Source organism: Myotis yumanensis, unplaced genomic scaffold (assembly GCF_028538775.1).
Source record: "Myotis yumanensis isolate MYYU_CA2020_CCGP unplaced genomic scaffold, mMyoYum1.0.hap1 SCAF_11, whole genome shotgun sequence".
In the NCBI taxonomy this organism is placed as follows: Eukaryota; Metazoa; Chordata; class Mammalia; order Chiroptera; family Vespertilionidae; genus Myotis; species Myotis yumanensis.
The window spans coordinates 49,285,839-49,312,761 of NW_027223762.1; the positions used below are offsets into that span (position 1 = coordinate 49,285,839).

The 26,923-nt window shown below is 42.3% G+C and overlaps 1 protein-coding gene across 2 annotated transcripts in view; it reads left to right on the plus strand.

The window, feature by feature from the left end:
- Positions 1–26,923, plus strand: part of CTNNA2 (catenin alpha 2) — a 1,104,237-nt gene that overhangs the window by 847,345 nt on the left and 229,969 nt on the right. For both annotated transcript variants that reach the window (XM_070429588.1, XM_070429589.1), the window contains exon 8: positions 868–948. In XM_070429588.1, the coding sequence (XP_070285689.1) occupies positions 868–948 (81 nt within the window). The remainder of the gene's footprint in view (positions 1–867; positions 949–26,923) is intronic.

The following is a 26,923-nucleotide window of genomic DNA, read 5'->3' on the forward strand; positions in this document are numbered from 1 at the left end:
AGTTAGTGAAACTTCAAAACTTCCAAGTGAATAATTTGCTACATTTACCTCTGCCTGTTAAAGTCATAAGGGAGCCCAAACAGCGTGGCTCAGTGGTTGAGAGTTGACCTATGAACCAGGAGGTCATGGTTCAATTCCTAATCAGGGCACATGGGTCAATCCCCAGTGTGGGGTGTGCAGGAGGAAGCCAATCAATGATTCTCTCTCATCATTGATGTTTCTATCTCCCTCTCCCTCTGCCTTCCTCTCTGAAGTAAATAAAAATATAATTAAAGTCATAAGGGAAATTTCCTCCTGACCTCAAGCTGAGGGCTTGTTATGGTGGTTAGCTTTCCACTGCATGACAGAGCAGAGATTAGAAATGCTTTATTTTCTAGTAATTCATCCCTTTTGATTTTGTTCCAGAAGTTGCAATATGGCCTATGATACATTGGTATGACATTCTGAACTCTACTCAGTTACTGTAAATATTTTTTCCACTTTAGTTTTTAACATCTCAACCTTATCTTCTATTCAGAAGAAGTGTGCTTACATAATAGGGAAGCACAAAATATTGGTATTTTAAGGCAAAAACAAAACATCCTTGTCATATTTACGTAATCGCTAACCATCTGGAGAAGGGAAGAAAACGTAGATTTGCATGGAGGTGAATATTAACCTATGTGTAACTATCCTGGGGATGTATTGATTTTCACTCATATTTTAGAGTAAACAAAGTTGAGAGACCAAATCTATTAGCTGTATATTGAAAATTATTATAAAACCGCTCAGATTCCGCAACTCAAGTGTGTTTCTGAAATTTTTCAATCCTTAATGTCACTAACATTGAATTTTCTAAATCAGAAATTATTTCTCTTTTCTTAATAGACTGGAAGGAAGGAGAAAGGAGATCCTCTAAACATTGCAATTGATAAGATGACCAAGAAAACAAGAGATCTAAGGAGACAGGTACTGTTTTATGTTTGTTTGTTTTTATTTTAAGTGCATGGAACTTAGTGGTGCTTTCCAAGAATGGTCTTTTTTTCCAGGCTGCCTTTTTATACTTCACATTGCTATTCTTTGTAACATCCACAAACACACAGGGACACTTCATCAACAATGTAGAGTCTGCTGGCCGACAGATGTGACAGCTGCAGGGGTGTGATGATGAAAACCACCTCTGAGCAGGTAGCCTGTTCCCTGCCCAGGCCCAATCTTCCAGGTAGAGAGACTCGATGAATTCACTACCTCCTACATCTGGTTTGCAGTTTTTTCAGGTCCAAGTATGCAAAGAACTGGTCTCTGATTTCTGCTTGTTCTTGCTTAAACTTGGAGGCAGTTTATAAACTTAGAGTTCGGTGAATAAACAAGAATGCTAATGTTTTAGTGAGAAATACAACTCTTAATCTGATGGACTAATGAAGGTCTCTGACCCAGTGTGCTCCCTTGGGGACATAAATCTATGTCAGATGCTCGTTTGGGAAGCAGGGAACCATAGCAAGGAATGTCAGTTGGATGGTGTAAATGGCTAATAGAATCATTCATCAGATGGGTATGTTTTTTCTTTTCTTTTTTTATTTGAAGGTAGGATATCTGGTCAGGGCTTCTTTTCATCTTGACAGTGCTATGGACAACAGTAAAATTTGTCCTGCGAACTTTATATGATACATTTCCATGGTGACCTTCACTTTCTTTGGTAGTACTCTTTCTCTAGAACAGCGGTTCTCAACTTGTGGGTCGTGACCCCTTTGGGGGTCGAATGACCCTTTCACAGGGGTCGCCTAAGACCATCGGAAAACACATATATAATTACATATTGTTTTTGTGATTAATCACTATGCTTTAATTATGTTCAATTTGTAACAACGAAAATATATCCTGCATATCAGATATTTACATTACGATTCATAACAGTAGCAAAATTACAGTTATGAAGTAGCAACGAAAATAATTTTATGGTTGGGGGTCACCACAACATGAGGAACTATATTAAAGGGTCATGCCATTAGGAAGGTTGAGAACCACTGCTCTAGAAGCTATCATACCAGCCATTGTTACCATAAAATCCCATCCTGCTTTCTGCCTGAGAGCCAGCCTGTCCCCTACTGGTAGCTTTCACATATGTCCAGCTCCTTCATGATGTTAGTCAACTGGAGCCAAGCCCTGCCCTCCAGCCACACCTGCTTCACTTTCTGCAGCTGGAGAGGCTGGGCTGGCAGGGCTGTATCTAACACTCCGTCAAGTACAGACAAGATTAGCCTGGGCGAGAATGGCCAAGGAGCACTTTAGAAATGCTTGGAATGGAGGAAGAGGCCACTTCTGATGATTGCTAGGGAACTGCTGGGCTGTCTTTGGGATATCACACACTTCAATAATGACCTTTAAAAGATATCCCAATTAGTTCCAGGCTGTGCACACTCCAGGTTGACTGCCCAGATAACAAGTCCTTTTGGGAAAATAATTTCCTTATTTTACCTTGAAATAAGGGAGAATAAAACATTGTTCTCTTAGGCACTGGTAAATATTACCCAATACACACATGGCCAGGCCTGCCTCTGCTTGTCCTCTTAGACCAGGGGTGGGCAAACTTTTTGACTCGAGGGCCACAATGGGTTCTTAAACTGGACCGGAGGGCCAGAACAAAAGCATGGATATAGTGTTTGTGTGAACTAATATAAATTCAAAGTAAACATCATTACATAAAAGGGTATGGTCTTTTTTTTTTTTTTTTTTAGTTTTATTCATTTCAAACAGGCCGGATCCGGCCCGCGGGCCGTAGTTTGCTCACGGCTGTCTTAGACCATCTCTCTATAAAAATCCCCCATCTGATATGAACTGATATGGGTAATAGGAATTAGAACTGTGGTTAATGGGAAATATTGAATCAGGTGTGTGGAGCCCAGGGTTTTACTTCTAATTCTGCCACTAAACTGTCTGTGTGACCGAGGATCCTTCTCCTCTTGGTCTCCTTTTCTAACGTATAAAAATAGGTATCCAAAATAGATCTGCAAGCTGTCTTTGAGCTGTATAACATTGAATGAGCCCAAAGGAAATCTTCATGGATTTTCTTTGCCAAAGGTCCTAAGGCCTCATATAGATTTTAAAAGCAGTGGGAGGACATTGAGTATCCCTTCTAGGGCTCGCCATTGGCTAGATGGTCAACCAGGAAGAATTTATGAACTGCGTCCTTACCTCCCCAATCTCTTGGTCTTAATTAGTGACCACCCTTTTACATCCAGGAGCCAGCACCCTCAGCTCCCTGCACTCATAGACCTATCCTAGCAAATGTTTGTCTTATTAGGAAGGAATGGATCAAGTAATTCTTACTCTGGTGTTAGAATTCTCAGGAAAGGGTTGCCTCTTTTTAGCCGAGGACTGATGAACTTTGAAGGTGGAATTGAGTGACAGCTCCTTGGAGAGCTTCTTTTAGGATGGCAGTGGAAGGGGTATGTCATCCCCTGAAATCATTCCATGCAGAATATATATATATATATATATATTTCCTGCTCACCTTTCCCAAAGATTGAGAGGAATAGGGTAAAAAGAGAATTGTTTTATGACATTAAGACCCAAAAGTTATGGCATAATTTCATACCACATCCCTGAATGTGGTTCAGATATCTTTCTCTTCCCCAATCTGCCTTTCTAGAACAGGAATGGTTCCCATCTGTCAGTTCCATTCCTACCCATATGTCGGAATATTTTTGTCTCTCTCCCCATCTCTCTGTTTCTCCATGTTCACCTGTAGTGGTACAAAAGCTGCTCTGGTCTAAGTGTACAGAAGCTACCTAGCTCTCAGGCAGATTGAACATTCAAAGCTTAGCTCCAGCCTCAGTTTCGATTTGGGTAGCGAGTTAATGGGATTAACATGTTTTGACCCGAGTGGCTAACAGCAACTGTGTAGTGTGGCCCAGTGTATGTTACTGGTTCAAATGAATGTTTCCCTATCACTGAAACACTTTCTAGTCTTTCGATCACAGACAGCCTTTGTTATAAGAGATTCCTAATGAGGATCCTACGTTCTCCATTTTTACTTCCCTGTGTGCATGTGTTTCTTTATACAATATTTACAGCAATCAAATCACATAGGAGAAAAAAGCTGAAATTAAAGAAAAATACTCCTGGTGATAGTCACTCTTTTCTTGCCACTCTTTTAATCTCCTGCCTCTTCCTCACAGCCCTGAAGTTGGGCAGAGTCATTCAGGAGGTGACCCTGGAGTCTCATGAACTTCTAGTCACCAAATTTAAAAGAAATGAACTCATTCATGATCATTATCTTGGACATCCCTAAATGAAAAAAAAAAAAAAAAAAAAAGTGGACTTAAACTTATAGACGCTTGAAAAAAAAAATCAAGAGTAATTGACTAAAAAGATTTCTGTTTAAGTAGAATTTTAAAGTAAGTAGAATCCCTTTCCTCAGGCAATATATCCCAAGGTACTGGGGAGTCATAAATTGTGGGAAAAAGGTCGCAGGAACCCAAGGGTGTTATTTAACACTGCTTGGCATGGGGCCATCTTGCCAATTAAACCAATGAGAGTGGTTGGTGGTAGAACAGAATTCTCTTCAGAGTATTTTGTTTGGAATTAAAAATGGATTTGGGGGACTATAACTGCCAGCTTTAAGCATTATGATTTAATTTTAGAGCTGTGGGCACAGTGCGCCCCATGTCTGAGCTATTGTCGCTGCCGTGATTCTGGAATCAGACCATTATAAAAATAAAAGCTTTTGGCTGACTCCCCACCTGGGGATCTAGTGGCCCACATGGTCTATTCAGCCTTTAGAGCGGTCTCGGTGGGTTTCTGCCAGCTGCTGCTCGCTGTCCTCCTTCCATCGCCACCTGTGGACTATTCTGGGCATAGTCTCTTCATTTTCCCTAAGCCCACAGAGATACTGGCTTACCTTGGTTATTATTTTGGTCCCTTTATTAATCATTTTTTCCAAGTTGATAAGCAAATCAGGACCCAAATATCTCCCTATGAAAAGCTAATTATTAATAATCATAACATGTTAGGGTAAACTTAGCACCTTTCTCATTCCCCAAACCAATCAAGGGCCCAATCTTTATCCCTTCAACCTTAATAGCTGTCACAATAATTCCAGCAATGAGATTTAGTAAGTTTCAACTTGACAAGTGTCAATTTTGCTATTACAGTAAAAATATTTTCAACAGACAAAAAATTAAGTATAAAAAGCTTTTTTAAAAAATATATTTTTATTTCAGAGAGGAAGGAAGATGGAGAGAGATAGAAACATCGATGATGAGAGAGAATCATTAATTGGCTCCCCCCCTCCCCCCCCCCACTGAGGATTGAGCTCTGAAACCGGGCATATGCCCTGACTGGGAATCAAACTGTGACCTCCTGGTTTATAGGTCACTGCTCAACCACTGAGCCACACTGGCCAGGCAAAAGCATTTACGTTGGGATGAGTACTTAATATAATGTGTTATATAACAAATTATTGAAAACAAACAAACAAAATATGTCACTGGGTGGTATGTGTAAAGGCCTATTTATCAAGACCCTGGCCCCAGATAGGACTGCAAAAAGAATCTTCCATGTTTAACAAGAAATAATTATAGCTGAAGAGTTTCCTCAGCTTCTTGTGACCCAGTTCCTTCCATAGGAACCACAGCTGAAGGTGGGCAGTCACCAGCAAGAGCTTGTCAAGTTACTGCCCACAAACTGGAAACTAAATTCTAGCTGACATGTATTGAGTCCTTCCAGTGTGCCAGGCACTGTTCTAAGTTCTCTACACCAATGGACCACATTTGATCCTCATTCCAGCTCCGTGACATAGAGAAGGTTGTCACCATGATCATTTTCAGACGAGGCCATGAAACAAAGCAATGACCCATGTCCACAAAGCGTGTGGATGTGTGGAAGGTAGCCCAGATGATCTCACTGTAGGGACTTGGCTCATGACCCTTCCCTATCCTGCCTGTCCGTGGACATGGCATATTCAGTTGGTTCACCATATACTAATCTACTCTGGACCGGTCACTTGGGGTGCTTTGTGGTTTTCAGCAGCACCTTTACTACCTCAGGGTTCGGAGTGGGTGACATGCACACACTGCAGACAGAACAAAATGAATCTGTGGTGAATGTCAGAAATATGGTTCTCGTCCCTCAGGTCTCCAGCTGTTTTGGTTCACTGGGTCCTCTTTTTTAAAAGTGCTATTATGTTTAGGTAGTTATCTTCTTAAAGCATGAATTATAGACTTTCCAAAACATTTACAGAAAAAAAGGAATTTTAAGGCATTCAATTATTTTTCTTGTATCTGCTCATAATGGGGCCAATTATTTTTAGATTCATTCTAAGAAAAAAAATTCAAATCATGTATTTCTGGATTGAATCTGCGTTTTCTCATAAACACATGAGACTATCTATATGGCTACAATAAAAATATTATGAAAAAGATCGATTTCCTTCATATGTTAAGGTTTGTGCTCTTTGCACTGAAAACCTATGTCAGAGGTAATCGTCCCTGGAGTTGGGGCCCTAGTTTGATTGCCATGCTCACATAGAAGTTATGGAGACCAGAGAGGGATCACATAGCACTTGGGATTTAAAATACAGAGCAACAGTAACCCAGAGATAGCTGAAGACAGAAGACAATAACCCAGAGATAGCTGAAGACAAAAGACAATAACCCAGAGATAGCTGAAGACAGAAGACAATAGCCCAGAGATAGCTGAAGACAAAAGACAATAACCCAGAGATAGCTGAAGACAAAAGACATGAGAAACACCGGAAGATCAGAATTTAAAAGGCCAGGACAAGAAAGGCAGAGGTAGGGGAGGGCTCAAGGGCACTGGAAAGGCCATCCTTTGGACATGCCCCTTGATCACAGGTTATGTATTCAAGTTTCCTCTATCTTAGGAAACTCCTGATACAATAACCCTGAATGTCAGACTACCACATACCTGTTTTTTCTTTCTTTCTTCATTTTTTTCAAATGTTTTTATTGATTTCAGAGAGAAGGGAGAGGGAGAAACATCAATGATGAGAGAGAATCATCGATTGGCTGCCTCCTGCATGCCCTCTACTGGGGATTGAGCTGGAAACCCAGGCATGTTCCCTGACCAGGAATCGAACTGTGACCTCTTAGTTCATGGGTCCAGCTCAACCACTGAGTCACACGGGTCACATACTCATTTATCTCTTCGAAAAGGTACATGAGTTCATCAGTTGAAACAGTTCTTAAAACATCCCTGTGGGCAAACTCTTCCCTTTTGAAGACACTGTTCAAGTTTTGAAGTGGTTTAATTTATTCCTACAAGCCAGCATATGGTTTATCATACACATATAAGTGCAAGTTTGTGGAGAATACCTGAATCCTCCCTAGCAAGTCTATATCACAGAAAGAGTCTAGTAACATGATCAATATTGATCAATCAAATAATATAGTATACTGAGCAGAGGGATCTCTAACATATGTATGAATAAAAAAAATGCTCAATTTAGTGGAAACTTCAGCTACTGATTTATTCTCTTCTATTAATTTCTCTAGGCCCCAGAAGTCAAAGAAAAATAGGAAGGGTAAGGATAAGTAGCAATGACTGAGTCTCAAATCACATTCAAAAGAATGTCTGCATTTGGTTAATGTCTGACACCTGTTTTAGTCCACTAAGAATCTTGATCCCGTCACGAGACGATCCTCTATAGAATTCTAACATTTGAAAAAAAAATCTACCATATTTTCAGATTTAGATTTTCAACAATAATGATTTAAATATATTGAAATATAAATATAGTAGAGGCCTGGTGCACAACATTCGTGCACAGGGAGGGTGGGTCCCTCAGTCCGGCCTGCACCATCTCGCAGTCCAGGACCCCGGAGGAGTCCTTAGCACTGCCACAGAGGCAGGAGAGGCTCCCACCACCGCCGCTGCACTCATCAGCCTTGAGCCTGGCTTCTGGCTGAGCAGCACTTCCCCTGTAGGAATGTATTGACCACCAGGGGAGAGTTCCTGCATTGACCATCTTCCCCCTGGTGGTCAGTGTGTGTCATAGCGACAGTCCTTCCTCTGTTTGGTCGATTTGCATATTAGCCTTTTATTATATAGGACTAGAGCAGTGGTTCTCAACCTTCCTAATGCCACAACCTTTTAATACAGTTCCTCATGTTGTGCTGACTCCCAACCATAAAATTATTTTCGTTGCTACTTCATAACTGTAATTTTGCTGCTGTTATGAATCGTAATGTAAATATCTGATATGCAGGATGTATTTTCATTGTTACAAATTGAACATAATTAAAGCATAGTGATTAATCACAAAAACAATATGTAATTATATATGTTTTTCGGTGGTCTTAGGCAACCCCTGTGAAAGGGTCATTTGACCCCCAAAGGGCTCACGACCCACAGGTTGAGAACTGCTGGACTAGAGGGCCAGTGCATGAAATTAGTGCACTCAGGGAGAGTGGGTCCCTCAGCCCTGCCTGTGCCCTCTCAAAGTCTGAGAGCTCTTGGGGGATGTCCTTAGTGCTGCTGCGGAGGAAGGAGAGGCTCCCGCCACTGCTGCTGCACTCATCAGCCTTGAGCCGGCTTCTGGCTGAGTGGTGCTCCCTCTGGAAGTGCACTGACCACCAGGGGGCAACTCCTGCATTGAGCATCAGCCCCCTGGTGGTCAGTGCACATCATAGCAACCAGTCATTCTGCTGTTTGGTCGATTTGCATATTAGCATTTTATTATATAGGATAGTTAGCCCAGTTGGTGTGGTTCAGTGGTTGAGCATTGACCCATGAACCAGGAGGTCACAGTTTGATTCCCGGTCTGGGCACATGCCCAGGTTGCGGGCTTGATCCCCAGTAGAGGTGTGTAGGAGGTAGCTGATCAAATATATGTAAAAAAATAAATATATGCATATTTAAATATATATGTATATATTTTAGTATGCCCTCTTAGGTTACCAGAAAATTCATTTTAGGCAGCCATCCTGCTCAAGTGAGTTTGGCCCATGTTCATTGTTGGAGACCTTGTTGAAGCTGGGATTTCTTATCCAAAACTGTCATTGGAGGCCATTTTAAAGTGTGTTGTGTAAGAATTTGCCACAGAATTAAGGTGTTTCTAGAGCTGATGATAACAGTTCCCTGCCTTGATTCTGACTGAATGTACCCAGAGATCATTGCAGCCAGCTTGTGGCCAAATATATCTCTTCCATTTGACCCCTCCGTGCTGAGGTTACCTTTTATTACCTGAAAAGACATCTGGCATCAGTTTTCCCAGGGGAAATTTCCATCAGGACAGCTGATATTTCTTTATCTCCCCATTGCCTGAGGAGACTGGATAAATCTGAAAATTAGCAAGGGAATCTCCTTGCAGGCTCTTGCCTCTCCTGCTATTCCCACCAGCCTGGTGGAAGCCCGTTTTTTCTAGGAGCTCACCGCTTTGCACCTTCCTCAATGCCAGGATGCCACTGATGAGGCTGAGGGAATTCAACATCACTCTTTGCATGGGTAGAAATTTATGAAGAAGGTGATGTTGGTTATAATATCCATCTGTTTACCTTATATGCCCTTAACAATACTTAGTCCTCCTTCTTGGCCGAATGCATTTCCAGGATATCTTAGAGCCAAATCCTCACTTCACCCCCACCTTACACAAGTGTGTGTTTTCCAGTGGGATCAGCTTTTTAAGAGAATTACAGCTCCGTGTAACTCCTCTCATGATCATTCTTTACATCCCCACAAGCCACTCAGTCTAGTTGATTCTACCTCCTAAATGCATTTCAAGTCTCTTTCTTCTTCTCCAGTCACACTGGCACTGTTTGATGGCTCACAAAATGATGGTCACAGCCTCCTATCCAGTCCCTGCCCCCCCCTCCCCTCCACCACCACTGCCTTAATCTCCCTGTAGTTCACACATCCTTGTGCCTTTGCACTTGCTGTTGCTTCTGCCTGGAACATCCCTCCTCTCTCTCTCTTTTTTGTTTATTTTCCTTTCAGAAAAATTTACAGTTTTTTCTACAAGACTTTTAGCTTTAATGTCATCTGATCACAACTTTATCCAATTTCTATAAATAGGTTTGATCCAATAGGCTCAAAGAGCACTTAAAAATGCCTTTATCAAGCCCTAGCTGGTTTGACTCAGTGGATAGAATGTCAGCCTGCATACTGAAGGGTCCCAGGTTTGATTCCGGTCAAGGGCACATGCCCAGATTGCAGGCTTGATCCTCAGTAAGGGGGGCGGGGGGAGAGCATGTAGGAGGCGGCAAATCAATGATTTTCTGTCATCACTGATGTTCCTATTTCTCTCTTCCTCTCCCTTCCTCTCTCCTCTCTGAAATCAATAAAAAATATATTTTAAAAAATGGAAGAAAAAATAAAAATACCTTTATCATGACACTTTTTGCAATGGATTTAAGCTGTTTTATATGTTTTTGCTTATGCAGTATCCCGTTCTTATTTTTTAAATGTGTGCCCTTAACCGGAATCGAACCTGGGACCCTTCAGTCCAAGGGCCAATGCTCTATCTACTGAGCCAAACCAGCTAGCTAGGGCATTTTTTAAAAATTGACTTTTAGCAAGAGAGGAAGAAACATCCGTGTGAGAGAGAAACATTGATCGGTTGCATCCTGTAACTGCCCTGACTGGGAATTGAACCTGCAACCTTTTGGTGTATGGGATGATGCTTCAACCAACTGAACCACCCAACCACAGCTATTCTTTGTTTCCTTAGGGCATATCCTAGTGGCCAAGTAAAGTAAGCCTGCACCACACAGTTGCTGAAAGAATGAAAAATCTCCTGTATGCAACCATCCTACCAAGAAATGTTTCAATCATCAACTTCCTGCCATTCTAAACTCTCATGTCTCTGGTTCCACTGTTGTCAGAACTAGATTTGTTAACTTAAAAAGTCTATGCACACTCTGATCATATTGGTTATTTCCCTTTACAAAGACAGCTTCCATTCCCTAACCCAGAAGTTTTCTAAGCAGGCTGGCTTTTGAAAAGTCAGTTCAAGACCCTGCTGAAATGCAGATATATGGCTTTATCTGGGGAGATTCTAATTTTGTGTATATATGGTGGCTCCTTAAACTCTGTATCATAATAAGCTTCCAAATAATTTGTGATATCTGAGTAGGTTTGAATTCCACTGCCTTTGTTCCTGACAGTGGGAACTTCAGACCTCATTGTAACTTGTTGGGGGGTGTATTTGAGGATCTGTGCAGACCTCCAACTACTCTCCGATCCGTGTGGCCTCTGTTAGACCTCACCTCTTCACAGATACAATACCTGTTGCAAGGGCTGGAGAATCCATCTCCTCATGGGCCAAGGTTAGACGTGGATGTTCTGATTGCTTTCTCAGCTGTGTTGAAAGGCTTGCTTGGCCAGATCTGTGCTTTCTGGGGCAGGGCCAAGACAGGAGTGAGGTGATCGAGGCCCTGGCCTTGGGCATACCCTTTTAGGGAGCACACAAAAACCCTCAATAATCAAGATAAATTATATTGCCCAGCCAGCGTGGCTCAGTCAATCTATGAACTAGGAGGACAGGGTTCAATTCCCAATCAGGCCACATGCCCAGGGTTGCGGGCTCGATCCCCAGCGTGTGGCCTGCAGGAGGCCTCCGATCAATGATTCTCTCCCATCATTGATGTTTCTATCTCTCCTTCTCCCTTCCTTTCTGAAATCAATAAACATATATTTTAGAAAAAGATAAATAATATTTTTACACAGTGTTTTGTCTTTTCCTGCCAGAAACATTTCCAATTTTTCCCACAAGGCTTAATTTAAATGTCACCTGATCGTCACAACTTTTTACCCAATTAGGAAAATCAAAATTAATCCACGAGCAAATGATCAACATTGTAAATAAAGACAAAATTAGTAACAGGGCAATGCTGAGCCCGCCATATTGAAGCCTAAAGCAAAAGAAAAAAATAGCAGCACTGATTCTGTCTTTATTTACAGTGTTTATGATGGGAGAATCTTCCCTTAGTTTGGGCTCTGCTCTGTCTATAAAGTCCTTACTCACCTGCTGTATCAGAAAGTTCCCTTCAAAAGTCTCAAAGTCAGGTTGCTTTCTTCCCCCCATCACCCACCCAACATTAAGTGGCAAAGGGCCGGCTTTTAAATTTTATGAGACCTTGGACTCCAGATTTGAAGACCGATTTGAATTGTGGTGTCTTTTAGGCTGTCTTTCTCCAAATGCATCTCTTCTGGATGTTTATCGCAGTGACACAGGCTTTTTATGGCGGTCTGAAGTGCTTCAGAGAAAACGGAGAGCATTTTAATACCACTGATTTACTCTTTCGGGTCTACCGTAATTTTCTTACTGCCTAATTATGAGGCTTGCTTTAATTTACTCCACACATAATGTTTACTGATGCACATATGGTGCCACATTTCAGGAAACTACCCAGAGCAGGTATTTTTGTCAGTCTGGAGCATGGAAAATTTCCTTCATTTACAGAAAGAAAGAAAGAAAAAAAAAAGGTAAGCAATGTAATTGTCTTGACAAAGAATGTTCCCCATTGAGAGAGGCGAAAATCATACGTAACTTTAATTTCAGCAAGAAAGATACAATCCCTTTAAATTCTTATTTTAAAAGCTGGATGATGATTATATGATTCCATTTGTTTAAAGATTATCAGTTACCCTAAATGTCAGGTGTTGGGGGGTGGGGGTGGGAATTGGAGAAAAGGAGAGGGAGGAGAGGAAAACAGTAATTCTTTCTGGACTTATTTCTCAACTTTCTTTGAAGAAAGAAGATATGGATTCAGTAGCCATAGGCTCTTAGGAGTAGAAGGGATGTCTACGGTCTTTTCCCAGGGCAAAGGGTCTTTAATTCAGCATTTCTAAGGCCCCCTTCGTCGGCCTCTGTTTTAGAGATGGGAGCTTATCCCTTCACCCAGCAGCAGCTGGTACCATTATTGGACAATTTTAGTAGTTAGAAAATTGAGTTAAGATCAGTGATTTTGTAATTATCAACCATTGATGTTGGATTTGTGCTGAAAAACCGGTGTTTTTTTCCCCTCCTACTTTGCCGAAGTTTAAGGCCCAGATAAAAGCTTTAGTGAAGAACTCTATTTAGAGTTTCAAAGGCCTACAAATAGGGACTATTATTGCATATGCATTCATGGCTGTACGATCAATTGGCTTGCCTTTCTATAGCTCTGAGAGCTATGCACGGTTTGGCTTGGGAACTGAGCAGCTGATGTTCTCTCTCGTCATGGAGACAGCTGAAATAACCAACTCTTTAGGCGCACTGATCCAGGGCTCCCATTATGTTCTGGGTTATGCAGGGAGGTTTGCCGGGGTTCTTGTTCCGGCATCAAGAAGGGTTCAGGAATCTGGAGAAGGCTGTGCGTAGATTAAATAAGAGTCCAGAGACGAAGTATAATTTTAGAAGCCATTTGGGGGTCAGAGGAGCCTAGTTTAAAGGAAACTAAGATCTAAGTTCTAAGGTCTAACTCTAAGGTCTTCTTGTCCCAGGACCCCATGCTTTTTATTAACACAAATTGTCCTGAGGCAAGGCAGAGAGATACACTTCAAAGGGTATACACAAGCATTGTCAGAATGGGGGAATTAGCCTATGGCTGTTCAGGTGTTTGGCCAGTAGGAGGCAATAACATGTAGATTAAGGCACCCTTAGCTGTCTGGCAGCCAAGCAATAATCCCTTTTCAGGTTTGGGGAAATGCCCTCAGCCATTCCCAGATGCAGCCCTGCTGGAATTGGTTTCCGGCAGAGGTCAGAAGAGCAAAGCCTTCCACTGAAACTGTCTGACATTTGTTGTGTCCATTCTTTCCTTAACACTTAATCGTCAATTCTGCAGAGGGGGCATTACTATCAAAAACGTTTTATTTTAAAGAATAGAGTCTTGACAGTAGGATTATATTTCTTACTGATATAGAGTTTAAAGTTCAAGAATACTTACTTTAAAATATATATATATATATATATATATATATATATATATATATATAATCTAATAAAAGAGAAACATGCAAATTGACCACACCTCTGCTACGCCCTAAGCCATGCCTACCAGCCAATCAGAGCAACTATATGCAAATTAATCCAACCAAGATGGCTGCCTGCAGCCACGGAGCTGGAGCAAGCAGAAGGCTTTGTTGCCCTGGCGATGGAGAAAGCCAAGCTTTCCGCCTGCCCTGGCTGGCTGTGGCCTCCACTCAAGGCAACAAAGTTTCAATTATAGAAGACAAATAAATCACAGATACCTGCTTACAACCAGCCTCCACTGGGAGCTTGGGTGGCTGGGAGCCATGGCCAGGCTGCAAACAGCCATCAGCCCCTCACCCAGGATGGCCACACCCTCAGGGGGTGAGGGTCCCCACTGGAGGGCTTGGCCAGCCTGCAAAGAGCCATCAGCCCCTTACCCAGGCTGGTCAGGCACCCCAGCAGGACCGCCCGTCCCTGAAGGGGGTGTTGCCAGTCTGAAAACGGCCCTCAGCCCCACACCAGGCTGGCCATGCACCACAGTGGAACCCCCACCCTGATCCAGGACACCCTTCAGGGAAAACCAGCCAGCCCCTACCCATGCACTAGGCCTCTATCCTATATAGTAAAAGGGCAATATGCAAATTGACCATAACAGCAGAACAAGTGGGAATGACTGTTCACTATGACACACACTGACCACCAGGGGGCAGACACTCAATGCAGGAGCTGCCCCCTGGTGGTCAGTGCACTCCCACAGGGGGAGCTCTGCTCAGCCACAAGCCAGGCTGCCAGCTGCCAATACAGCGTTGGTGGAGGGAGCCTCTCCCGCCTCCTCAGCAGCGCTAAGGATGTCCGACTGCAGCTTAGGCCTGCTCCCCGCTGGCAAGTGGACATCCCCCGAGGGCTCCCGGGTTGCTAGAAGGATCTCTGACTGCCAGCTTAGTCCCGATCCCCCAGGGAGCGGGCCTAAGCCAGCAGGTAGTCATCCCCCGAGGGGTCCCAGACTGCGAGAGGGCACAGGCTGAGCTGAGGGGACCCCCCCACCCAAGTGCACAAATTTTTGTGCACCGGGCCTCTAGTGTGCGTGTGTGTGTGTGTGTGTGTGTGTGTGTGTGTGTGTGTGTGTATATTACAGAGAGGAAAGGAGAGGGAGAGATAGAAACATCAATGCATCAATGATGAGAGAGAATCATCCTGATCAAGCCCAAAACCTGGGTATGTGCCCTGACCAGGAATTGAGCTGTTACCTCTTGGTTCATAAGTCAATGCTTAAGCACTGAGCCATGCCGGCTGGGCCTGAAGCCTGTCCTTTTAAAGAGTGTACTTGTTAAACTTGATACACTTTGCTCTTAGTTTATAGCTTTTATTAGAATTCTGTTAATAAGAAGACTGTAAAATAAATATAAATTAATAATGAGTCTTGAGATTCTCAATAATAATCAAAATAATAGGTTTCTTGTTTAATATAATCACCATTTTTTTCTTCCTTAAACCATTCATATCTGTGTTGAGCCCCATGCAGAACACTGAACCATGAATAAGATTTTCATAATTATTTTTCTAATTAATCATAGGAGAAAAAAGTAAAGGACTTTCATTTTAGCTGGGAGGAGATAGCAGCTTAAATGCAGATCAAGAGTCTAGTGGACCTGCCGGTTATTCAGGGCACAGCAGTTGAATGGATTCCAGGATTAAAGAAGAACCATTTGTCCTGAGAACTTTGGTGATAAGAGGGGATTTTTCCATCTGATCCAACCAATAAGTGCTTGTCAAAAGTCTGGGCGATCAACCACTCCCTGCCACCTCCTCTCTCATTCCATGGTTTCTTAATTTTTCATGAATACAGCAAGTCTATTAACAGTTAAGGGCAGGCAGGATATCTATATTTTCATTTGATTCCTTCATCTTCAGTGAGGATCAAGCTGCCTTAAATAGCTGAGGTTGACATGGTTACTGTGTAAAAGGGAGGGACTGAAAAGCTTAAAACCACCTTTGGTCAAGGCAAGGTGGGAGGTCCAGGCAATTAAACATGCATCGGGAGGTGAAAAGTTGCAGGGGCAGGAGGGAGTCAGCACTAATGAACCATGTCTGACTGATCAGATTTCCCTCAGCCCCTCCTTTGAAATCCGAAGGCTTAGATCAATGTGGCCCTGAGGCTGTATCTACAGATGCCATGATAACTAGTTGAAAGGAGATCACTTGTGACTGATCAACTAGTCATCACCTCCTTATGTTACCATAGCAACCAGCTTGCCTGTGGCTCTTTGGGCACATGCTCTGTGTGTTTGGCCAGTCTGTGGAAGTATCCTCAGTACTGTTCTCAGATTAGAAAAAAAGATCAGTATTTGGAGTCTAGTCCAAGTTAGAGCACCTATATCAAGCAGACTGGGCAATCCAACCAGAAACCTTTCTAATCCAAATATGTTTTTAGGAAAAGCCAACAACTTCTGCTCGTATATCCTCTTCATTTCTCATCTCAAAACTTTTGCTAGAAAAAAAATTCCTTAGAGACCACTGGGATAATCTGTTTTCTTGCAGAGTATGAGACAAAAAGAGAAAAAAGTCAACTTAGTCAAATAATACCAGTCACACTGGACACTTTGGTGCTCCGCAGGGCCATCTCTAGCCTCCTCAGTTTCTTTTTTAAATATATTTTTATTTATTTCAGAGAGGAAAGGAGAGGGAGAGAGAGAGAGAGAGACATTGGTGAGAGAGAAACACTGATCTGCTACCTCCTGCACACCCGCATTGGGGGATCAAGCCTGTAACCCAGGCATGTGCCCTGACTGGGAATCGATCCTGAAACCTCCTGGTACATGGGACTATGCTCAACCAAATGAGCCATACCACTTGGCCCTCCTCGGTTTCTTAAGCAGTTAGCTGCTAGGTCTAGCATCTGCGCAGTGACAAGTAAGCTGTGGGTGGGTGGAGCTTGGAAGAGCCAGGGATTTGCAGTAGGGATGCAACAGTGACATGGACAGAGTGGCGGGGCTATAAGTCTATAAGTCACTGATGAACAGACTAGAACTGGTGCCTGCCGACTACTGTCTGTGCCCTCAGTCAGGCCCTCCGACTGTTTCTGTAAAGAACACTGTGTCGGCAGTTTTTGTGTGTGTTACAATGGCAAAGCTGAGTAGCTGTGGCAGACACCAACTGGCCATAAAGACTAAAATTCACACTATCTGGCCCTTTACACGAAAAGCAATCCAACACATGCTCCAGAAGTGAGTCTGCTTGAGATAAAACAAATATGGTATAAGAGTTCAGATTCCCTGAAAACAACAGCACATAAACAAAGAAAAACATAGGGACCTTAAATCTGACTCTGTCTGCTGACTTCCCCTTGAATGACGACAGCACCAGTCATTTTGTAGGGTTGCCACAAACTTGGAAATGTGGAATGATCATTAGGCCTCTGAAATGTAACCCCTCTCGGGAAAAATTCAGCACTGTTGGAAAAGCAACCGTGTGCAATAAAGACAGGTAGTGAGGAAAAAAAGCATAGGGTGGCAGACTCTGGAAAGAGAAGTTAGCTCACGGTTATCCATAATTGGATTGGAGTAGAGAGCATGGTGAATGGTTTTCTGTTCTAGCAAATGTGAAGGACTCTTCAAAGACCACAAGTGGTCAGAAGCTTCAAAGGTTCATTTATAAGTGGCATCTGTACCAGCTAGTAAGTGTCATCATCCCTCTTCACTCAAAAGCATCTTATACGTCCACATTTCCCATCCTGCTCAGGTGAACTAAAGTGTCACGCATTGAATACCTGGAGTGGGAGCTGGTAAGTTTTGAGTGGCGTCTTCCCAGGGACTCTTGTATTGACAATGGGACTCGTCTGAGACCCACAGGACTCGTGCTGTGATGTGGAATGGCAGGACATTGGAAGGATGGGGCCAGATGACTCTACCTGGACAAATCTGTGCCAGGTGTGTAGGACTGACCTCACCAGAAAGAAATATATGGTTTAGATAATTGTTCTCTGTGTCTTGCTTCAAACTCTTTAAACACACACACACACACACACACACACACACACACACACACATATTGACTTCAGGGAGGAAGGGAGAGGAAGAAAGAGAAACATCAATGATGAGAATCATTGATCGGCTGCCTCCTGCAGGTCCCCTGCTGGGGATCGAGCCCACAAATCTAGGCATGTGCTCTGACCAGAAATCGAACTGTGACCTCTTGGTTCATAGGTTGACGTTCAGCTACTGAGCCACACCAGCCAGGTAACCACACATCTATATATATAAAACCCTAATATGCAAATAGACCAAAGAGCAGAACAACCGAACAACTGATTGCTATGACATGGGCTGACCACCAGGGGGCATAATTGGAACATGGCAGGCATTGGCAGCAGGCGGCAGAGCGATGGCCATGGTGGGATGGTGGAGCAGGTGAGTGGGGGCGCCAGATCAACAGAGGGCACCGATCGCTGTCATCGGGGTGAGCCTCTGGTGGTTACTGAAAATTCTTTGCTCCCGTGGGCCATGGTCCTGCCTGCCAGCGCCGGCCCCATTCGAACCCACTGCCGGCACTGTAGCTGCCGCTCACACCCACTGCCGTCGCCAGGTGCTGGCCCCAATCGCTCAGCTCTATCAGTGGGTGGGAGCAGTGGCTGCCAACCCCAATCACCCCTCAGGGCTTCTTCACCTCCCCTTGCTCCTGAGGAGCGATTGGGGCCAGCAGCTGCCTCTTGCACTCACTGCTGGCGCCGGCCTCACTCTCACCTGCAGCCGGCACTGGAGCTACTTCTCGTACCCGCTGCCAGTGCCTGGTGCTGGTCCCTATCCCTTGGTGCCATCAGCAGGTGCAAGTAGTGACTGCAGGCCCCAATCGCCCCTGAGGGCTTCTCCACCTCCCCTGCTCCTGAGGGGCAATTGGAGCAGCAGTCACTGCTCACATACGCTGATGGCACCGGCCCCAATTGCTCCACGCTGTCAGCGGGTCCAAGTGGGGCTGGTGCTTCAGCACATGGGAGCAATGGGGCTGCCGGCAGAGAGGGACCAGGGGCTGCGACAGGAGGGGCCAGGCGGGGGCACGGAGGATGGGCTGAGACCCACCCCTGTGCCCACCAAAGCCTCGTGGCCCACAGTTTGTTTCAAGGTTTACGAATTCATGTGCTGAGCCTCTAGTGTTTTATAGGCTTCTGCTGTTAGCCTGACATCAAATTCATCCATTTGATGATTGTTTCTCCCAATTGCCAGTGCAGTTGTGAGGGGATCAAATCTTTTCTTTGAGCAGCATTTCATAAGTTTCCTAAGGTTCCTTGCTGGGGTGAATTTATTTGATGTAATTACTCTCTCACACTGGATTCAAGCAGCTTGTGCCCATTTAAGGCCAGTTAAACAATGACAGATAGTAGATACTCAGAATGAAATATACAGGCATTTAATCTTCTTTTGTGGTAAACAATCCTCAGGGAATCTAATGCTAGGGGGCAGTGGTTGACTAGGTGTGGGAGTGAAGGATGGAAAAAAAATGATAACCTTTGTCCAACTGGGATTTGTGAACTTGAACAGACAGCTTTATAAACATATAGAACTTAAGTAAATTAGAAGTATTCTTAGAGTTGGAAGACATTTGCTATGTATAATCAGTGACCCTCCCTTTCCTCATTTTTTACAACAAAAAAAATGATGCTCACCCTGGAAACCACATCTCCCCGCCCCTCATTGTGACATTGTAAGGAAGGTCATATGAAATAATGTCTAGGAAAGTTCTCTACAAGCAATAAAAATGAACATGCACAGGATTATTATTAAAGGCAATAAGCAGCCAGAAACTGAGTAGACCTTCCAAATATACAAGAGAGTCAGGTTTCTTTTCAATGAGGGTTAAAGGATCTGAGTAAGGTCGTTATACTGAAATGTCTTTTCCACCTTCACCCATGCTACCCAAAATGCCACCCTTTTGAAATGCCAGATCTTCTGGGCTAACGAACTGGGTATTTGAAAGTATGTCTGAACTGGTGGGAGGGTGGAGAAATCCGAGAGAACTTTGAAATCTTAGGCAGTATGATGTGAAGGAAATGTGACCAATGTGGACTATTTTAGAGTATTCCTTAGGCCAGCCTCCAACACATTTAACGGGATAACCTCATTTGTGAAGCCAGTCAAGTATGTATGTGGTCACTGTAGCTTTATTAGTAATTGTGAATTGAGACCGTAGAGGAGTTTTTAGCAGTGAGAGTAGATGGTTTGCCTTGTTTATCTTTGTGTCCATAGCAAACATAGTGCTTGGTGTACCAGGCGCTCCTAAATGCTAGCAGAAGAAATGAATGTGTGAACACCAATCACTGAGTATAAAGAGTAGACTGAAGTAAAATAAGAGATAAAATACACATTTTCTCTCTGTGAAAATCTTACTATTTTTTATAATAAGGTTCTTTTTCCTTTGATTTTATTATATAACTATCTACTCTATTATATTTTTGTGTGTGCATTTACTCTTATTTTTGGGCATAACATTGAAATATTTTTAATAATAGCTTGATGTTTGTGTAGATTTTTCTTTATGAATTCTTATTCCCCCTTGAAATAAAACAAAAAAAGATTTTAAATGCACAATTGAAGACAACTAAGGGACCGTTATTAGTTTTTCAAGAATGAACATCTAGAGCCAAGGCTATATAATGGGAAAAGGATAATCTCTTCAATACATGGTGAAAGGAAAACTGGTCAACTGCAGGCAAAGAGTAAAACCGGACTCCTGTCTTATGCCATGCACAAACACCTCCTCAAAACGGACTCGACTTGAACGTAAGTCTTAAAACCATAAAACTTTTAGATGATAACTTAGAAGTTAATCTCCTTGACATTGGTTTTGGCAATTATTTTTCAGATTTAACACCAAAATCAAAACCAAAAATAAATAGCAGGACTAGATCAAACTAAAAAGCATCTGTAATGCAAGGAAACCATCAACTGAATATTAGGGCAACCTGTGGAATGGGAGAAAATATATGCAAATCTTTTTGCATATATGTTTGAGAAGAGATTAACATCTAAAATATAAAGAACTCAAACAACTTAATAGCAGAAAAACCCAAATAATCTTATTAAAGGAATGGGCATGGGGGCGGGGAGGGGAGGCAAAGGGGAAATAAAGACACATATGTAATACCTTAATCAATAAAGAAAAAAAAGAGAAATGGACAGAGTACCTAAATACTCATTTTCCCCCTGACATACAGATGGCCAACAGGTACATGAAAAGGTGCTCAACACTTATCAAGGCAATGCAAATTAAAACCACGAAGAAATAATTACCGCATACCTGAATGGCTATCACTAATAAAATAAGAGATAACAAACGTTGGCAAGGATGTCCAGAAAAGAGAACCCTTGTGCATTGTTAGTGGAAATGGATATGAGTGCAGTCACTATGGAAAAAATATATACAGTTTCCTCAAAAAATTAAAAATAGAACTACCATATGATCCAGGAATCTCACTTCTGGGTCTATACCCAAGGAAATAAAAAGAAGATATTGAAGAGATGTCTGCACTTCCATGTTCATCGCAGCACTATTTACAATAGTGCAGATATGGAAACAGCATAAGTATTCGTCAATGGAAGAATGGATAAAGATGTGATATATATATATATATATATATATATATATATATATATATATATGATTCACCCATTAGAAAGAAGGAAATCCTGCCATTTGTGTCAACACAGATGGGCTTTGAGGAGATTATGCTATATGTAATAAACCAAAACAGAGATAGACGGATACTGCATGATATCACTTAAATGTGGAATCTTAAAAAAAACACAAAATCACACTCATAGAAACAAAGAGTAGAAAAGTGGTTGCCAGGGGCTGGAGGGTAGGAGAAATAGGGAAAGTTTGGTGAAAGGGTACCAATTTTTCAGCTATAAGATAATATCTGAGGCTATACAGGGGTGGGCAAAAGTATGTTTACGATTGTGGGTATAAGAAAGACAGAGTTTATTCTTGTATTATTATTTATTTATTATTGTGTTATTTGGTTATTAAAGCAACTAAACCTATTTTTGCCCACTCCTGTAAAGTAAAACATGGCGATTATAGTTTATAGCACTGTGTTGTGAAGTGGAAATTTGCTAAGAGAGTAGAACTTAAGTATGCGGGAAACATATTTATACGTTTTACGTTGACTGTAAGAAGTAGAGCCACCTGTTAGCGCGCGATAAAAACTACCCGCAAACAATGTTCTCACACACATAAAAAAGTATGTGAGGTGGTTGATGGCTGTGTTAGTTAAGTAGATGGGAGGGAATCGTTTTGCAATGTATATGAATATCGATTCATCTCAGTGTGCACTTTAAAAATCTTACAATTTTGTCCATTATACCTCACTAAAGTAGAAGTTTAAACAAAAGAATGGACATCTACCTATTAAAAAGAATCACTGCGGAGTCCTTTTATTGGAAAGATTAAAATTGGCCATGCAGCCTGCAGAGTCTTATTGAAGATGAAACCCCTAAGACTCCAGGTGGCTGGTGAAGCCATTTTTCTCTTGTGCTGTCTATTGCAGGGAACTCTTTCATATTCATCGAATGGTTGTGGATTTTTAGACTTTGTGCAGAACACTTGTGCAGCATCTATTTGAAGTTGTCTCCATATACGCCATCCACTCCTCATGTCTCACCGCATAGGCGGACATTTTTGGTCCTTTTTGAGGCAGCTTATTTTTTTCTCCTTGACTTTGTCAGTGAGGCTCAGTCTATCATTTCATCACTCCACCCGCCCATGAAATAAGCAAGTAAATTGTTAGAATAGGGTACGATCCATCGACTCTATCCCTTTTGGTTGGCTGAAGAAAATGCAGTTTGTACATTGACGAATAGCCTTAATTGGGTACAATAGACTGGTAGTGCTGAGCTAATACCTTTAAATGTCTTGTCTTACACAATTAATATTCCCGTGTCACACATACGTTTAAACTGTTGGAAGAAAGCCTTGTGTTCTTGACTCCTGTCAGACTTAACGGATGATTTTGTCAAGTCACTCCTTTCTGTCCTGGTTGATTGATAGGCAAATGTTGGTTTTCTATCTTATGCAAAAAGTGTTAACTATGCCTTTCAGCTTGTAGGCAAGGTTATTTAAGACATCCTAATAGTTTACAGAGGAATTATACTGCCTGTTTACCGGAGGGGTCACAAACTGTGCCCCTTTTCATCAGGGACACAAATCACAGGGCCCATGAGCTAATGAAGGCAGTATTCATGAGTCCTTGCACTTGCTGGATGCTATACCAAGTTCAAGGTGTCCCTGGTCCTGGCTGCTGAGGACTCTGACTCCCACTTGTGGATGTACCTGTGCTCATGGACTATGTAATAAGTAGATATATTTAGAATGAATATGGTTTGATCCTAAAACTCTTAAGAATTCGAATAAAAACCAGAATGCTAGATTGTCATAGTACTAAGCTTCACCTACAGCTTTCAAAACTCTCTCTGTAAGAAGGCAGATCCCACTCACCTCTGCTACCGCCTCGCTTACAGATTGTCACACATACAGAAATTATAATTTGAAAGTATGGGAAGTGGATCTTAGTCATTTCTCAGAGGAATCTCACTTCCCGTGGCTTGAGCCTTTGTTGAAAATCCCACAATTTACAATGGGAAGATGACCAATAAGCTATAAGAGTTTTGCAGAAGAGCAACCATCAATATGTTTTCACAGTAGACATACCTTGCACCATGAGTCCTCCATTTTTTCCTTTTTTTTTGACAGAATTCTAAAGCTCAAGGAAGTCACAGATTCTCATAGTGAGTAGTCAGCCGGTCACTTCCAGCTCCTGGAATGGGGATTCACTTAGGACGCCATGTCACTTCTGCCTCTGGTGGGACCCCTGATTTTCGCTTGTGGTGTCTGTTTGACACCGTGGCTGTTTTTTCCATCCTCTCCACTGGGGATTTCTTCTTTTTGCTCTGTTATGTGGGAAGAGGCTTCCGGAATTCTTTATGCACTTCACTCATCATCCAGGACAGCTGGATCATATATGTTCCTGGAATGTTGGGCCAGGCCATCATATATACCATTGCCGTTGGTCTATAATGTATGCCAAGCCAGCACAATATAGACACAGGGGAGGTTGTGTTATATTAGTTATTTAGAGCATGAACTCTAGGGCCAGACAACCCTGGATTCAAATCCTGCCACTGCTATGTATTAGCCATGTGAATGTGGGCAAGTGACTAATTCTATTGCCTCAATTTCCTCCCTTATAAGATGGAGAAAATGGTGTCCAGCTCTCTTGAGAGAAATAAATAAATGAGTTAGTTTAAAGTGTCCAGGGCAGTGCCTGACACAAAATAAGCATTCCATGAAGTTTATTAATATAATAATAAATTAATTATATTAATTTATTAATTCATTTAATTAATTTATTAATTAATATATTAATTTCCCCCAATTCTTTCCTGCTCTCCTCCTCGTCACCTCTCCTCCTTGCCCCACTGCTGCAGTCAGCTCCTAACTCCTGCATACATCCTCCATCCCACCAACTTCTTGCTTTCTCTTGTACTGCATCCAACAATTGTGAGCGTCATGTTCTGCTAAACATTTTTACCAGAACCAAGACAAGCTGCTGTCCCTGCTGGCTTGAGGCCATCTGGAGATCCACCACGATCCAGCTCTTTCTTGGATCTTAAGGCAATATGTCAGCACCTCTTTTTATGAAAGCAGTTGCCCTTGCCTGTTGTGGAAGGAGATGAGGGCTTTGATGTAGTCCGTATGTGCTGGGGTAGAAAATGGAACCAGTGGAAAGAACCAAGCTCCTGACACTATTCTTTAGGATGAGCTCCAATCAACCCTTCCTTGTCCTCGTTCCCTCTGGTCTTATCAATAACATTGTTAAACTATAAACTTGGTTAGATCTAAATGATAAGAAATCACCACTGTGATAGTTTGCAGCATGGCCCAGGGCTGCATAATGGAACACATGGTGGAGACTGCTGTCAATCCAGTGCTTGGGGCTCAAGAACTGAATTGGAATGTTGACAGACCAGTCGCTGATTGATCAGAAATTTATTTTCCAGATGTCTCTCTTAAAAAAAAATGACTTGCCCTAGTTGGTTTGGCTCAGTGGTTGGAGCATTGGCCTCTGGACAGAAGGGTCCCCGGTTCGATTCCTGGCCAAGGGCACATACGTCAGTTGCAGGCTCGATGTCTCTCTCACATAGATGTTTCTTTCTCTCTGTCTCTCCCCCTCTCTTCCACTCTGTCTAAAAATCAATGAAAAAGATATCCTTGTGTGAGGATTAACAAAAAAAAAATTAATAAAAAGATGACTTAATGACCAAAAAGAATTATTTCACTTAAATATATATATAATGTTATCAGTTACCTACTGTCATAATAGTGCATCTATTAATATGCATAATAAGTAACATCTCTGGGGCATAAAATAATACCATTTGTTTACTCACTAGGTGGGGTCAGGTCACCTTGCTCAGGTCCTCTCCTGTGTCTGGGCTCAGTTGCTCTTGACTGACCCTGTATGGCCTTGATAGAGTGACTGACAGTTCTGTTCAACACATTTGTCCCCCTCCTCCTGGGACAAGCAGTCTAACTTGGGTGTGTCCTTCTCACAGGAATGTCAGAGAATAAGACCAAGTAAGTGCAAAGATGAATGGGCCTTTCAGACCCCTGCATGCATTATGGTTGCCAATACCCCCTGGTCCTGTGCATGCCACATAGGGGCAGGCATTACAGGGATCCATGACAATGGGCACAGATATGAGGAGAGATGAAGAATGGGGTCATATATAAATATATAAATACTAGTATATACCACTGTTATCTCAGTTTTCCCAGTGCTTCTTACTCCATCAGCAAGACATGTTTCTCATTTTTATCTTGATGTGGTAGCACTCCACGAGGAAAAATTTAAAGGGCAAGATCTGTTTGTCTGGCTAAACTAAACCATCATGTATTATGTTTGCTGCTGGGGTCATGTGCATAGGTATTGCTAATGATGACAGTGGTGTTTTTAATTAATCCCATAGAGCCTGAATTTAAGGAGAGGGGGGTGCCTGGAGAAAAGCATGATACCTTACGAACTGTTCTTTTTGGTTGTTTTTAGAAGTCATTGCGCCCATTAAGGAAAAGAAAGCTATTTTCCCAATTAAAATGATTTTGCTTCAGAGATGATAGTGCCATCAGGATAATGAACGGGATGACTAAATAATTTTGTTCCCTATAAAGAAAACAAAATAAAGCAAAAAGAGTGATGAAAAGTGCTCTTCCACCAGCTTCATAGATACCCTCCTACTGCTCCCACCCTCGACCCTAACAGTGACCAGTGCTGTCATCACCAGTGGAACGTGTGCATAGATGGCGCCTTGACTTGTGAAAGTGGTGTTGGGTGGATTACTGCGCTGGCTGAATACCTTCATGGACCTTCAGCCTGGACAAAATTTGTAAGACTTAATGAGGCTCAATTCTTGTCAAGCCCCCTAGGCTGCATGGCACCTGGCCCAGAAACTTTGTTGCTTTCTTTCTTTCTTTTTTATTAATTTTAATAACAAGTACACTTTAAAGCTCAAGGAAATATGGTAAAATATGTCAGCAATCATGAAGAACCTGGAGCAGCTATATTTATGGAAAGACTTTGGGCCCATCTAAAATCACCCTCTACCCCTGAATTTAACCTTGGCTGGTATGCCTTACTCACTGTAGTGAAATTTATACTGCTATTCTTAACAGGACTTCTCTGAACATCTGTCTAAATGACATGACAGATGTTAAACGGTCAAGACATTTGTTAAATATCATCAGCACAGCCTAGACTTCGGTGTTAACTTTTCTTTCTAGAAGTCAAGATGACACAGTGCTCAGACACACAGACGAAATTCTACCTAAAATTGGGGTGCCAAAAGACTGAAATTGCAGGGAAGGTTCAGCAAAGAAAGGAAGCTTTCATCTTGCAGGACAAATAGGAATGATTAGTAGTCAGTACCTAGAGCACTGTGCTGAAAAGAATTATGAAATAATATTTGAGCTCATCTTAAAAAAATGCTG